Raw genomic sequence first — 15,615 nt, 5'->3', positions numbered from 1 at the left:
TCCACTGCCCGTCTTGTTAAGGGCAATAAAGGCATCGCTCGTAGCAAAGACAAGGGAAAACTTATTTTTATCTCGGCTGATTTATCTAGATGACAGACTCCCCCAAACTCTGAGCTAACATGTCATGCTAAGGAGTAGCGGGGAGGAGGGGGGGCGCTATTAAAATTTGCGACTGGCCGAGAAGCTTGTGGGAATGACAGGGAAATGGAATAATGTCTATTAAAGTGAAGTAGAGTAAAAAGGAAACATTGCTCTGATCAGACACTAAAGATGATTGACCCAGCAAATCCCATCGTTACCATCCAAAGCGGCATAACCAGGCAGAGGGACGACTCAACTGTGACCTGCATCAGATCTTATAGAATAGAGTACCAAAACCATTTCTTTCACTAATCTATAAAACTAAGTTCTATTTTAAGGAGCCCAAAAACCTTAGAAAGCTGAAAACATTCATATTTTCAATGGGTAGAGGGAAGTAAATTCTCCATACACTTTATGTAGCTGTCGGCCAAATCAAGGTTTGGCTATCTCACCCAACTCTTCCATACACAGATAGTCTATTCAGAGAAGAAGAGGACTTCAACTCTAGTGCCAACTATCAAAAGTAGAAATCCCTAAAGTCAATGTCGAGCCTTTAACGAGCCTTGTCACATGACTTAGCCAAAAGCCAAACTAGAATCTCAGTTTGCGGACATGTGTTTCGGGGTGTTGCCCCTCCTCAGTGCAAGCATGAGATCTGATTAGGCTGTATGAGATGCCTCTAATGGGGTCTAAGGGGTAACAACTCCTCTTGTCAAAAGTGATATGCCAGTGTAAGGAGATTTATAGGCCGTGCAAAGCTCCTCTGGGAAATTAAATATCAAAATTATTACATTTCCAAGAGGAGCTTTGCAAGGCCTATATGTCTCCTTACACTGACAAGGAGTGATGTTACCAGTTAGGCATCGATACACAGGACATAAACTATGCTCCCCCAGCAATCATCTGTCTGGAGACTCCATACACATTAGACTGTCAGTCCAAACCCATCAATATTGGCAAGTTCAGCCAACGTCACTCTAGTGTGTTTGGGGGGCTTGAGCCAATAGATATCTCTGGAAGCATTGAGAGGCCTATAAGTCTCCTTACAATGGCATGTTAGTCTCCACATGAGCAACGTTACCCCTTAGACTTCCATACACAGAACATAGACATGTCAGTTCCTCCTCTCCTCCAACAATTATCTGTCTGGAGACCCCATACACATTAGACTGTGAAGGAAACCCATCTATATTGGCGGGTCAGCCAATATCACTCTGTGTCTGGGGGTTTGCACCAACGTTAGATATCTTTGGCAGCAGCTTATCTTCAAGAACCAATGGAATGGGCATCTGAATTCAAACTGCCCAATCATTCTATCCACTGATTGCATCCAAAATGAGATGATGACAATGTAAGTTGTACAAGGGCCTTAAGATGCCAAGAAAATACTTCATACACAACTGCAAAGGAGCTTCTGTATGAATCCCAGGAGCCCAAAATAACATGGAGCAATATCTTCATTGGTTGTGCAATTATAGTCGAGGAGGATGCTGACTGACTGTATTTGGAAGTTCAATGATTACTGTAGAATTAATTACTATTACTCTTTGTGCAATCATCCATCAGTTCCTTGTACTCCCTGATAATGATACTTACGAGCAATACCGGAGCTTTCTAGGAGATACACAAAGAAGTTCCGTCAACTATCTAACAATAGATATGGCCGTCGGAGTGGACCACAATAGATCTTGAGGCACTTGTGGAGACAAGCATAGGTGGTGTCCATTCTCCAGACGTGCACATGAGCACTTTACGAAAGTTGTATAAAGGTCCATCTTAACAGGGATTTTGGCCAATTAGCAAGCAACTATACACAACTCGATGGTTCTGCGTTTACCGAGCAGTTTACACAGGCCAACGAGTATAAACGGGAACAGAATGATTGTTAATACAATTTTTCGGCCCCCATACAGCAACATGTTCTCTGCAGCACATCTCATTTTTACCCTGGCCAACGTGCTGCCGAGAACAATGTTGTTTATGTCGGCATGAACAATTCAATCACCAAACAATTGGTTTTGTTCATTGATTGGGAAACTACCGACAGGTTTACACAAGGTTGATAATTGTGGGCGAGCGTTTGTTCAGCAAAGGTCGGCTTGTTTCCATGCACCTTAACTTTTAGACAGCGCAAAGTTAGATAGCAAGTCTTGAAATGCACCAAATATATCACGGGGGGGGGGGGGGGGGGGAGATTTGGATGGGACAAATTTGCAAAGATAGGGCAGTACCATAAGGAACAGAATGGGAGTGAGGGTGATAGTACAGGTCACCTGTAGGGGTTGTGCAAGTAAACAACACCTGTAGAAGCCCGATGTGGCGTAGCTGCAGCTCCGAGGCTGGAGGAGAAAATTGTCTGGATAGCATTGCGGCAAAGTGGAGATTATCGCTATGAGTGGGCTGCGCTCACAGAAAGGATGAGATTTGGAGAGTATAAAAATCACTAATACGTTTTGGCGCCTTTCTCAAGGTAAAAAAGAAAAAAACAATTGACACTTGATTTTTTTTTTTTTTTTAACTTGAGAAAGGTGTTGAAACGCGTCGGGTTATAAAAAAAACCTTTTTTAATACTTTCTGGATCTGTGAGGGCAGCCCGCACAAAGCAATAATCTCTGCTTTTTGCCAAATTTATCACAGTATCTCATGTTGCTTGCTAAATTTGGGGACAATCTCGTCTAAGTTTTTACCACCTTTAGGCTTACGTTAATCAACTAAGTTGCACCGAATGGTTATGGAATTTTGTAGTAGTAAGAAAATAAGGCCACCCCCCCCATTGGCGAGTTTATCAAAAAATGTGTGAAGAACACGTAACAAATTAAGTCAGATTTATTAAATCAGTACCACTGCGCACTGTCACAGTTTGGACGCATTTCGCAAGAAAAAAAAAATGGTCAGGGGTTCCCAACAATTGGTCAGTTTTTGGCAATTGGGAGCTGTGTTTATATAGATGGTAATGGATTTGCTCCATTTTTTTCCACCATGTCAGTGCAAAGTGTTGTACGGTCTCGTCTTTTAATAGGTCACCTAATTTAGGATACTAGTTTCCTACACGGGGATTAGGACCGCGACCCAAGTTGACCTTTGGATGTGACCATCTGAAATCGGAGAAGTCCGCTTCTTGACAATTATACATACAATCAAACGTGCACAAAATCCAAAAGTGCTGAACAGGAGCAGTGCGCGGAAAAGAACCTAGCGCTATTCCCCATCCGTGACAGATGAGACTTCTTTATAGGTGGAAGCTGAGTGTTGTACAAACAGATTAGTCATGAAATGTGTTAGGTGCAATTAAGTGTAACAGCTGCATGGCTCGTACGCCGCCATCTGGAGCTGACTTACAGCCATATAGCGTTTAACATGCAAACATCAGCCTATTATAAGATCTCAGCACCCATAAAGGGGAATAAACTTTGTGCCTAGGTTTTCGTTGGATGGCCTCCCGATGTGAAGACGCTGGGGTAACACACAAGTCGGTTTTGAGCAATTCAAGGGCAGTAACATTTTCCAACTTACCCACAACTGTTCCTTTTTCTTTCTCCAGTATATTACAACAGTTTTTTCTTCAGAGCTTAACTTCCGACTATAAATGGTGGAAGGAAGTAGCCACGTGCAACTATGGAAGGAGTCAAGTCTACTGGACACCCAGTCACCAACATGGAGGTGTCCCTTTTACGGTATGTTCCTATGGGACTGATCTGCTGACCAGTGTCACTTTATGATATTCTAACTCTGGAACGCTTCAACGTTTCCCATCGATTCCAAGATTGTTTTTTCGTGACACATTGTACTTCATTTTAGCAGTAAATTATGGTTGATAGGATTTGCGTTTATTAATATTGAAAATGTTACAGAACATTGGAAATTTTTCAAACTTTAAATTTTTATACCCTTCAACCAGACAGTTATATCACACAAAACAGTTACTAAATAACATTTCCCACATGTCTGCTTTACATGTGCATCATTTTTTAATCGATTATTTTTTTTGGTTAGGAAGTTAGAAGGGTTAAAAGTTTTTCTTAGGGACCATTTGAAGTGACTTTGAGGGGCCCAAGCGACAGAAAATACCCAAAAGTGACACCATTTTCAAAACCGCACCCGTCAAGGTGCTCAAAACCACATTCAAAAAGTTTATTATCCCTTCAGCTGCTTCGCAGGAATTTAAGCAATTTGGAAGGGAAAAAAAAAAATGACAATTTGAATTTTTCCCACAAAAATGTTCATTTAGCACCAAATTTTGCATTTTCACAAGGATAACAGAAGAAAATGGACCGTACAATTGTGCAATTGTTCCAGAGTACGTTGATACCTCATATGTGGTAAAAAAAAACTACTGTTTGGGCGCATGGCAGGGCTCTGAAGGAAATGAGTGCAAAATAAGCTGGAGTTATTAGCAGATGCCATGTCACATTTGGAGAGGCCCTGATGTGCCTAATCAGTGGAAACTCCGGACAAATGACCCCATTTAGGAAACTAGACCCCTTAAAGATTTTATGTGGAGGTGTGGTGAGCACCTAAAACCCACAGGAGCTTCACAGAATTTTATAATGTTGAGTGATAAAAAATTTTTTTCAAAGCCCCTAATTTTTCATTTTCACAAGGGTAACAGGAGAAATTGAACAGTATAGTTTGTTGGGCATTTTCTCCTGAGTACACCGATAACTCATAAGTGGTGGAAAACTACAGTTTGGGTGCACAGCAGGGCTTTCCACCTAGCCTTTTAAATAATGCAATTGTTATTGATCTCCTAATTTAGGGGGTTAAACAGCCGGGGGTGTTGTAGACACTATCCCTGGCTGTGACAGCCAGATCTCGGCTATTACTTAAGCCAAACACCCGGCGGTCATGTCATATGGGCGCAGCTTATGTGCGCGTGTGATTGCCATGACGTAATTGTACATTATTTTGCGGGAGCCCGTTCCCGATCATGACGTACAGTTATGTCAAATGTTGTAAAGGGGTTTCCACAAAATGACGTACAGCTACGTCATGGCGATCATGCAGACACATAAGTTGTGCCCACCTGATTGCCCCAGGGCACTCGGTTTAAGTGATAAAGTGTAAGGGTAAATGAGTAACCGTTGGTTTAATTTGTATTTCATAAATCAATAGTACACATCAAAATAATAAACTTTGTATTGCATGTGGTCAGAGAAATCTGCTTCTTTTCTCCTCCTTTTCCTAAATTCATGAGTAAAATCTGTTTTCAGTGAAAACCACAGAGATCAGAGATGACAGTTGGTGCTCATAAGAATCTATGGAGGGGGAGGAGCTAGAGGCCGACACAGACATTCACCTGAAACCACAGTTACAATTCTCCATAGAACTTTATGGGCACCAACTGTCATCTCCTATCTCAGTAATGGACAAATCTGTATTCAATGAAGACACATTTTACCTACGAATTCAGAATTTTAACAATGAACGATCAGGCCAGGAAGAGAAACAAGAAGATTTCTGGAATAAGATATATTACAAAGTTTCTTATTTGCATATGCAAAATATGTATGAAAAAAAAAAATCAATTCTTTAAGATTGTCTAGTCTGAATTTACACCGTTGAAAAGTTAGACATTTATAGTAAATCTGCACCATATAGAGACCAAAGCTGAAAAAAGCAAAATACATAAGTAAAGTAGGTACTAAAAATCTAAATTAATTTGGGCAGTATTTTACTATTTACTCACTTCATATAACAGGCACCCCAAGGACCAAATATCGGATTTGAAATTGTAGCCATTTTCATGTATCCTCTCCGGGGACATGTAATAAGGTGTTCCCACTGCAAAATAATAATAACAAATAATAATGAGTAATAATAATATTTTTTCTTTGTATTAGTTTTTTTAAATATAGAAAATATTATATAAAAACACATATATATATATGACACATAGATACTATATATATCTATAGATAGATATATCTATCTATCTATATATACACTGCTCAAAAAAATAAAGGGAACTCTTAAACAACAGAATATAACTCCAAGTAAATCAAACTTCTGTGAAATCAAACTGTCCACTTAGGAAGCAACACTGTTTGACAATCAATTTCACGTGCTGTTGTGCAAAAATAGAATAGACAACAGATGGAAATTATTGGCAATTATGAAGACACACTCAATTAAGGAGTGGTTCTGCAGGTGGGGACCACAGACCATATCTCCGTACCAATGCTTTCTGGCTGATGTTTTGGTCACTTTTGAATATTGGTTGTGCTTTCACACTCGTGGTAGCATGAGACGGACTCTACAACCCACACAAGTGGCTCAGGTAGTGCAGCTCATCCAGGATGGCACATCAATGCGAGCTGTGGCAAGCAGGTCTGCTGTGTCTGTCAGCGTAGTGTCCAGAGGCTGGAGGCGCTACCAGGAGACAGGCCAGTACACTAGGAGACGTGGAGGGGGCCGTAGGAGGGCAACAACCCAGCAGCAGGACCGCTACCTCAGCCTTTGTGCAAGGAGGAACAGGAGGAGCACTGCCAGAGCCCTGCAAAATGACCTCCAGCAGGCCACAAATGTGCATGTGTCTGCACAAGGGTTAGGCTAGGTTCACATTGCGTTAGGGCAATCCGTTAAGCGAATAGCGCTAGCAGATTGCGCTAACGCAATGTTTGTTTAGGGTCCGCGTTCGGCGTCCCCGCTAGCGCAGATCCCCCCTAGCGCATCAATAGTAAAAAAGTTGGTCACACAGGGTTAATAGCAGCATTAGTGGAGTGCGTTACACCGCGGCATAACGCGGTCCGTTAGCGCTGCCATTAACCCTGTGTGAGCGCTGAATGGAGGGGAGTACGGAGCGGGCACTGACTGCGGGGAGGAAGGAGCGGCCATGTTGCCGCCGGACTGCGCCCGTCGCGGATTGATCGTGGCAATGGTCGTGGGCGTTTTGCCACGACCAATCAGCGACTTGGATTCCATGACAGACAGAGGCCGGGACAAATGAATATCCGTGACAGAAAGAAAGACAGAAGGACAGACGGAAGTGACCCTTAGACAATTATATAGTAGATATGTATACACAGATAAATATATATTAATATATTAGGACTAATGGTTTGTGTTATATACAGATATCTACTATACAATTGTCTAAGGGTCACTTCCGTCTGTCCTTCTTTCTTTCTGTCACGGATATTCATTCGCTGATTGGTCTCGGCAGCTGCCTGTCATGGCTGCCGCAACCAATCAGCGACGGCCACCGTCCGATTAGTGCCACCATCTAGCATATATATATCTATATATATCTATATTTATGTCTATATATATTTATATCTATATCTATATATATGTATATAATAATAATAATAATAATAATAATTTTTATTTATATAGCGCCAACATATTCCGCAGCGCTTTACAAATTATAGAGGGGACTTGTACAGACAATAGACATTACAGCATAACAGAAATACAGTTCAAAACAGATACCAGGAGGAGTGAGGGCCCTGCTCGCAAGCTTACAAACTATGGGGAAAAGGGGAGACACGAGAGGTGGATGGTAACAATTGCTTTAGTTATTCGGACCAGCTATAGTGTAAGGCTCAGGTGTTCATGTAAAGCTGCATGAACCAGTTACCTGCCTAAGTATGTAGCAGTACAGACACAGAGGGCTAATACTGCATAAAGTGTATGAGAACATGATGCGAGGAACCTTTTTTTTTTTTTTTATTATAAATAGGCCACACAGGGATCGTTAGGTTAATGCATTGAGGCGGTAGGCCAGTCTGAACAAATGAGTTTTTAGGGCACGCTTAAAACTGTGGGGATTGGGGATTAATCGTATTAACCTAGGTAGTGCATTCCAAAGAATCGGCGCAGCACGTGTAAAGTCTTGGAGACGGGAGTGGGAGGTTCTGATTATTGAGGATGCTAACCTGAGGTCATTAGCGGAGCGGAGGGCACGGGTAGGGTGGTAGACTGATACCAGGGAGGAGATGTAGGGTGGTGCTGAGCCATGGAGTGCTTTGTGGATGAGGGTAGTAGTTTTGTACTGGATTCTGGAGTGGATGGGTAGCCAGTGTAATGACTGGCACAGGGTAGAGGCATCGGTGTAACGGTTGGTGAGGAATATGATCCTGGCTGCAGCATTCAGGACAGATTGGAGCGGGGAGAGTTTTGCAAGAGGGAGACCGATTAGTAGAGAGTTACAATAGTCCAGACGAGAATGAATAAGTGAAACAGTAAGAGTTTTTGCAGAGTCGAAAGTAAGAAAAGGGCGAATTCTAGAAATGTTTTTGAGATGCAGGTAAGAAGAGCGAGCCAGTGATCGGATGTAGGGGGTGAATGAAAGGTCAGAATCAAGGATGACCCCAAGGCAGCGGGCATGTTGCTTTGGAGTAATGGTGGAACCGCACACGGAGATGGCAATGTCAGGCAAAGGTAGGTTAGTAGAGGGAGAGAACACGAGGAGTTCAGTTTTTGACAGGTTTAGTTTCAGATAGAGGGAGGACATGATGTTAGAGACAGCGGTAACACTGGTGTTTTCTAAAAAGGTCGGTGTGATATCGGGAGCAGAAGTGTATAATTGGGTGTCGTCAGCATAGAGATGGTACTGGAAACCAAATCTACTGATTGTTTGTCCAATAGGGGCAGTATACAACGAGAAGAGTAGGGGGCCTAGGACTGATCCTTGAGGAACCCCAACAGTAAGGGGAAGGTGAGAGGAGGAGGAACCAGCAAAACATACAGTGAAGGATCGGTCAGAGAGATAGGAGGAGAACCAGGAGAGAACGGTGTCCTTGAGGCCGATGGAGCGGAGCATAGTGAGGAGGAGCTGATGATCCACAGTGTCGAATGCTGCAGAGAGATCCAAGAGAATTAGCATGGAGTAGTGACCATTAGATTTAGCTGTTAGTAGGTCATTAGAGACTTTAATGAGGGCAGTTTCAGTAGAGTGTAAAGAGCGGAAGCCAGATTGAAGAGGGTCGAGAAGAGAGTTATCTGAGAGATAGCGGGTAAGACGGGAGTGGACCAGGCGTTCGAGGAGTTTAGAGATGAAGGGAAGATTAGAGACAGGTCTATAATTAGCGGCACAGTTTTGATCGAGGGATGGTTTTTTAAGTAATGGATGTATGATGGCATGCTTAAATGAGGAGGGAAAAATACCGGAAGTGAGGGAAAGGTTGAATATTTTTGTTAGGTGAGAGGTGACAGCCGGTGTGTATATATACACACACACACACTAGATGGTGGCCCGATTCGAACGCATCGGGTATCCTAGAGTATGTATGTATGTATGTATGTATATAGCAGCCACATAGTATATAGCACAGGCCACGTAATATATAGGAGTACTACGTGGCCTGTGGTATATACCATGTAGCTGCTATATACATACATACATATTCTAGAATACCCGATGCGTTAAAGGCCACGCAGTAAATAACACAGCCCACGTAGTATATAACACAGCCCACACAGTATATAGCAGCCACGTAGTATATAACACAGCCCACTTAGTATGTAACACTGGCCACATAATATATAACACAGCCCACGTAATATATAGCACAGCCCACATAGTATCTAACAGTGCCCACGTACTATATAGCACACAGTATAGAACACAGCCAAGTAGTATATAACACTGATCATGTAGTATATAGCAGCCATGTAGTATGTAACACTGGCCACGTAATATATAGCACAGCCCACGCAGTATATAACACAGCCCACAGTATATAACACTGGCCAGGTAGTACATAGCAGCCACACGGTATATAACACAGCCCACATAGTATTTAGCAGTGTGGGCACCATATCCCTGTTAAAAAAAATAAAATAATGAAAATAAAAAATAGTTATATACTCACCCGGCGAGATCCAGCGAACCTCTGACGATGCGCGCGGTTGCCGCCATCTTGCGTTCCCAGGATGCATTGCGAAATTACCCAGATCACTTAGCGGTCTCGAGAGACCGCTAAGTCTTCTGGGTAATTTCACAATGCATCTCTGGGACCGGAAGCTGGCGGCAAGGGCATCGTTGGATTACCGAAGGTGAGAATAGCAGGTTTTTTGTTTTTTTATTATTTTTAACATTAGATGTTTTTACTATTGATGCTGCATAGGCAGCATCAATAGTAAAAACTTGGTCACACAGGGTTAATAGCGGCGGTAGTGGAGTGAGTTACCCACGGCATAACGCGGTCCGTTACCACTGGTATTAACCCTGTGTGAGCGGTGTTCGGAGGGGAGTATGCGGGCGCCGGGCACTGACTGCGGGGAGTATGGAGCGGGTGCTGACTGTGGGGAGTATGGAGCGGGCGCTGACTGCGGGGAGTATGGAGCGGGCACTGACTGCGGGGAGTATGGAGCGGGCACCGAGCACTGACTGTGGGGAGTATGGAGCGGGCGACGGGCACTGACTGCGGGGAGTATGGAGCGGGCGACGGGCACTGACTGCGGGGAGTATGGAGCGGGCGACGGGCACTGACTGCAGGGGATTATGGAGCAGGCGCCGAGCACTGACTGCGGGAAGTATGGAGCGGGCACTGACTGCAGGGAGTATGGAGCGGGCACTGACTGCGGGGAGTATGGAGCGGGCACCTGGCACTGACTGCAGGGAGTATGGAGCGGGTGCCGGGCACTGACTGCAGGGAGTATAGAGCGGGCGCCGGGCACTGACTGCGGGGAGTATAGAGCGGGCGCCGGGCACTGACTGCGGGGAGTATGGAGCGGGCGCCGGGCACTGACTGCAGGGGAGTAGGGAGGGACTAATCGGACTGTGGCCGTCGCTGATTGGTCGCGGCAGCCATGACAGGCAGCTGGCGACATCAATGAGCGACTTGGATTTCCATCACAGACAGAGGCCGCGACCAATGAAAATCCTGGACAAACAGACAGACGGAAGTGACCCTTAGACAATTATATAGTAGATACAGTTAGGTCCATATATATTTGGACAGAGACAACATTTTTCTAATTTTGGTTATAGACATTACCACAATGAATTTTAAACAAAACGATTCAGATGCAGTTGAAGTTCAGACTTTTAGCTTTCATTTGAGGGTATCCACATTAAAATTGGTTGAAGGGTTTAGGAGTTTCAGCTCCTTAACATGTGCCACCCTGTTTTTAAAGGGACCAAAAGTAATTGGACAATTGATTCCAAGGCTATTTCATGGACAGGTGTGGGCAATCCCTTCGTTATGTCATTCTCAATTAAGCAGATAAAAGGCCTGGAGTTGATTTGAGGTGTGGGGCTTGCATTTAGAAGGTTTTGCTGTGAAGTAAAGATGTGGTCAAAGGAGCTCTCCATGCAGGTGAAACAAGCCATCCTTAAGCTGCGAAAACAGAAAAAACCCATCCGAGAAATTGCTACAATATTAGGAGTGGCAAAATCTACAATTTGGTACATCCTGAGAAAGAAAGAAAGCACTGGTGAACTGATCAATGCAAAAAGACCTGGGCGCCCACGGAAGACAACAATGGTGGATGATCGCAGAATAATTTCCATGGTCAAGAGAAACCCCTTCACAACAGCCAACCAAGTGAACAACACTCTCCAGGAGGTAGGCGTATCAATATCCAAATCTACCATAAAGAGAAGACTGCATGAAAGTAAATACAGAGGATTCACTGCACGGTTCAAGCCACTCATAAGCATCAAGAATAAAAAGGATAGACTGGACTTTGCTAAAAAACATCTAAAAAAGTCAGCACAGTTCTGGAAGAACATTCTTTGGACAGATGAAACCAAGATCAACCTCTACCAGAATGATGGAAAGAGAAAAGTATGGCGAAGGCGTGGTACAGCTCATGATCCAAAGCATACCACATCATCTGTAAAACACGGCGGAGGCAGTGTGATGGCTTGGGCATGCATGGCTGCCAGGGGCACTGGGTCACTAGTGTTTATTGATGATGTGACACAGGACAGAAGCAGCCGAATGAATTCTGAGGTATTCAGAGACATACTGTGGGCTCAGATCCAGCCAAACTGATTGGTCGTCATTTCATACTACAGATGGACAATGACCCAAAACATAAAGCCAAAGCAATCCAGGAGTTTATTAAAGCAAAGAAGTGGAATATTGGCCAAGTCAGTCACCTGATCTCAACCCAATTGAGCACGCATCTCACTTGTTAAAGACTAAACTTCAGACAGAAAGGCCCACAAACAAACAGCAACTGATAACCACTGCAGTGAAGGCCTGGCAGAGCATCAAAAAGGAGGAGACACAGCGTCTGGTGATGTCCATGAGTTCAAGACTTCAGGCAGTTATTGCCAACAAAGGGTTTTCAACCAAGTACTAAAACTGAACATTTTATTTACAATTATTGAATCTGTCCAAATACTTATGGTCCCTTTTAAAACAGGGTGGCATATGTTAAGGAGCTGAAACTCCTAAACCCTTCATCCAATTTTAATGTGGATACCCTCAAATGAAAGCTGAAAGTCTGAACTTCAACTGCATCTGGATTGTTTTGTTTAAAATTCATTGTGGTAATGTCTATAACCAAAATGAGAAAAATGTTGTCTCTGTCCAAATATATATGGACCTAACTGTATATACAGTGGGGAAATAATTATTTGATCCCTTTGCCCACTGACAAAGATATGAACAGTCTATAATTTTAAGGGTAGGTTAATTTTAACATTGAGAGATAGAATATCAAAAATAAAATCCAGAAAATCACATTGTATAAATTATATAAATTTACTTGCATTTTGCAGTGAGAAATAAGTATTTGATCCCCTACCAACCATTAAGAGTTCTGGCTCCTACAGACCAGTTAAACGCTCCTAATCAACTTGTTACCTGCATTAAAGACAGCTGTCTTACATAGTCACCTTTATAAAAGACTCCTGTCCACAGTCTCAATTAATCAGTCAGACTCTAACCTCTACAACATGGGCAAGACCAAAGAGCTTTATAAGGATGTCAGGGACAAGATCATAGACCTGCACAAAAGCTGGAATGGGCTACAAAACCATAAGTAAGACGCTGGGAGAGAAGGAGACAACTGTTGGTGCAATAGTAAGAAAATGGAAGAAATGCAATGACTGTCAATTGACGTCAATCTGGGGCACCATGCACAATCTCACATTGTAGGGTATCCTTGATCATGGGGAAGGTGAGAGATCAGCCTAAAACTACACAGGAGGAACTTGTTAATGATCTCAAGGCAGCTGGGACCACAGTCACCAAGAAAACCATTGGTAACAGATTACGCCGTAAAGGTTTAAAATCCTGCAGTGCCCGCAAGGTCCCTCTGCTGAAGAAGGCACATGTGCAGGCCTGTCTGAAGATTACCAATGAACACCTGGATGATTCTGTGAGTGATTGGGAGAAGGCGCTGTGGTCAGATGAGACAAAAATTGAGATCTTTGGCATCAACTCAACTCGCTGCGTTTGGAGGAAGAGAAATGCTGCCTGTGACCCAAAGAACACCGTCTCCACTGTCAAGCATGGAGGTGGAAACATTATGTCTTGGGGGTGTTTCTCTGCTAAGGGCACAGGACTACTTCACCGCATCAATGGGAGAATGGATGGAGCCATGTACCATAAAATCCGGACTGACAACCTCCTTCCCTCCGCCTGGACATTAAAAATGGGTCATGGCTGGGTCTTCCAGCAAGACAATGACCCAAAACATACAGCCAAGGGAACAAAGGAGTGGCTCAAAAAACAGGAAAATTAAGGCCATGGAGTGGCCTAGCCAGTCTTCAGACCGTAATTCCATAGAAAACTTATGGAGGGAGTTGAAGCTCCGAGTTGCCAAGCGGCAGCCTCAAAATCTTAATGATTTAGAGATGATCTGCAAAGAGGAGTGGACCAAAATTCCTCCTGACATGTGCGCAAACCTCATCATCAACTACAAAAAAGTCTGACTGCTGTGCTTGCCAACAAGGGTTTTACCACCAAGTATTAAGTCTTGTTTGTCAGAGGGATCAAATAAATGTATATAATTTATACAATGTGATTTTCTGGATTTTATTTAGATATTCCCTCAATGTTAAAATTAACCTATCCTTAAAATTATAGACTGTTCATGTCTTTGTCAGTGGGAAAACTTACAAAATCAGGAAGGGATCAAATGCTTTTCCCCCCCGCTGTGTGTATGTGTATATCTATATATATATATATATATATATATATACATACATACACAGATATCTGTATATAACACGAACCATTATTCCTAATATACGGTACTAATAATTATTTATCCAATTACATAGTACAATCATGGACATTTACTTGACCACAATTACACATAGAGAAAATGCCTATTGAGCGTGGAGGAGTAAAATGGAAGTGATAATATAATGTCTTCCCCTATAGTACACGTCTCAGAGCAGAATAAACATTTGTCACCGCTGCGTCCGTCTCCGAGATTTGCGATTATTCTGCCTTCTACAACATCATTATATACAAGAACAAACTGACCATGTTATGTGTGGAAAAGCAAATGTCAGATTCAACCAGGCAAATAATAGTGGTCGCAGCACAACGCTACTGTAGCATAACGAATGTTACATTTCCAGGAAGGAAAAAAAAATAAATAAAAAACCCCTAGGTAGATCAGAGAGCCCATGGGAGAGCGCTGGATTTATGGGGGGACTCCATGCTCACTGATCCAAGTCTGGGGGAGGCTGAGCTTCTCGGAATGTGTGTGGGATCAGCGAGGAAAGAAAGAACTGGCTGACAAGACTGACGCTCATTAGTCCGATAACATCCATATTTATGAGAGGGATTAGCACACATGATGGACAAATGTCTGCATGCTACCACTGTTCAACATGTAAGCGGAGGGGCAAGCGACACCGGGCTGACGACAGATAAGCCCGACACAACACATGTATCCCTATGTTCTCCGAAAGTGGTTCACAGCTTACCAGCACATAATTACTCCCTGTGGGGCATTATGATCTTTTCTGGGGTAATTAAATGACTGTAAGCCCTGATTCCAGATGCCATATTGCCATTACAAAATGATTAATTTGTTTCCATCAGATGCTGATATCGGTTTGCTTCTACTTTTGCATTTAACAACCACTAGAAAATTTTGATCCAAATTTGGTAACTTCTCTCGCTCCCATTATCGAATGGTAATCTGGTTAAAGCCAAGGAACCTCCATATATATATATATATATATATATTAAAAAAAAACCTGTTTAGTCTATACAATTGCCATTTTTCTTTTAATAATTTCCTTTAGAGGTACAAATGCTGTATGATTAGGGTCAGACTGACCCAACGGGGAATCAGAGGATCCCTTGATGGGGCGCTGACATATTGATGGTCTGCGGAGATGCAGTAGAAGACTCCAATTGGAGGCCATCACTCGATACTTGGGACCTCGTAGGTCATAGGTTTATACGCAAATCACATATTAGACCTCAATGATGAAATGTCTTGTGTGCAATGTAGGAATGCAAAAACATTCCAAGGGTTTTTTCATCCCAGAGTTATGAGCTAGCTAAAAATACCGTAATTAAATCAGCAATAGGGGTCATGAAATCGGACTAATGCAATCCGATTAAAAATAGGATTGCATTCGAAGCGATGCTAGTCTATGATTGT

General features: G+C 42.9%; 1 protein-coding gene across 3 annotated transcripts in view; it reads right to left on the bottom strand.

Moving 5' to 3' along the window:
- NEK6 (NIMA related kinase 6) overlaps positions 1-15,615 on the bottom strand; it is a 238,731-nt gene that overhangs the window by 41,926 nt on the left and 181,190 nt on the right. For all 3 annotated transcript variants that reach the window (XM_069748463.1, XM_069748464.1, XM_069748467.1), the window contains one exon: positions 5,768-5,862. In XM_069748463.1, coding sequence (XP_069604564.1) covers positions 5,768-5,862 — 95 coding nt within the window. The remainder of the gene's footprint in view (positions 1-5,767; positions 5,863-15,615) is intronic.

Source organism: Ranitomeya imitator, chromosome 2 (assembly GCF_032444005.1).
Source record: "Ranitomeya imitator isolate aRanImi1 chromosome 2, aRanImi1.pri, whole genome shotgun sequence".
NCBI lineage: Eukaryota > Metazoa > Chordata > Amphibia > Anura > Dendrobatidae > Ranitomeya > Ranitomeya imitator.
Note: the sequence above shows the minus strand (reverse complement) of the source record. Positions and strands in the feature narration are given on the sequence as shown.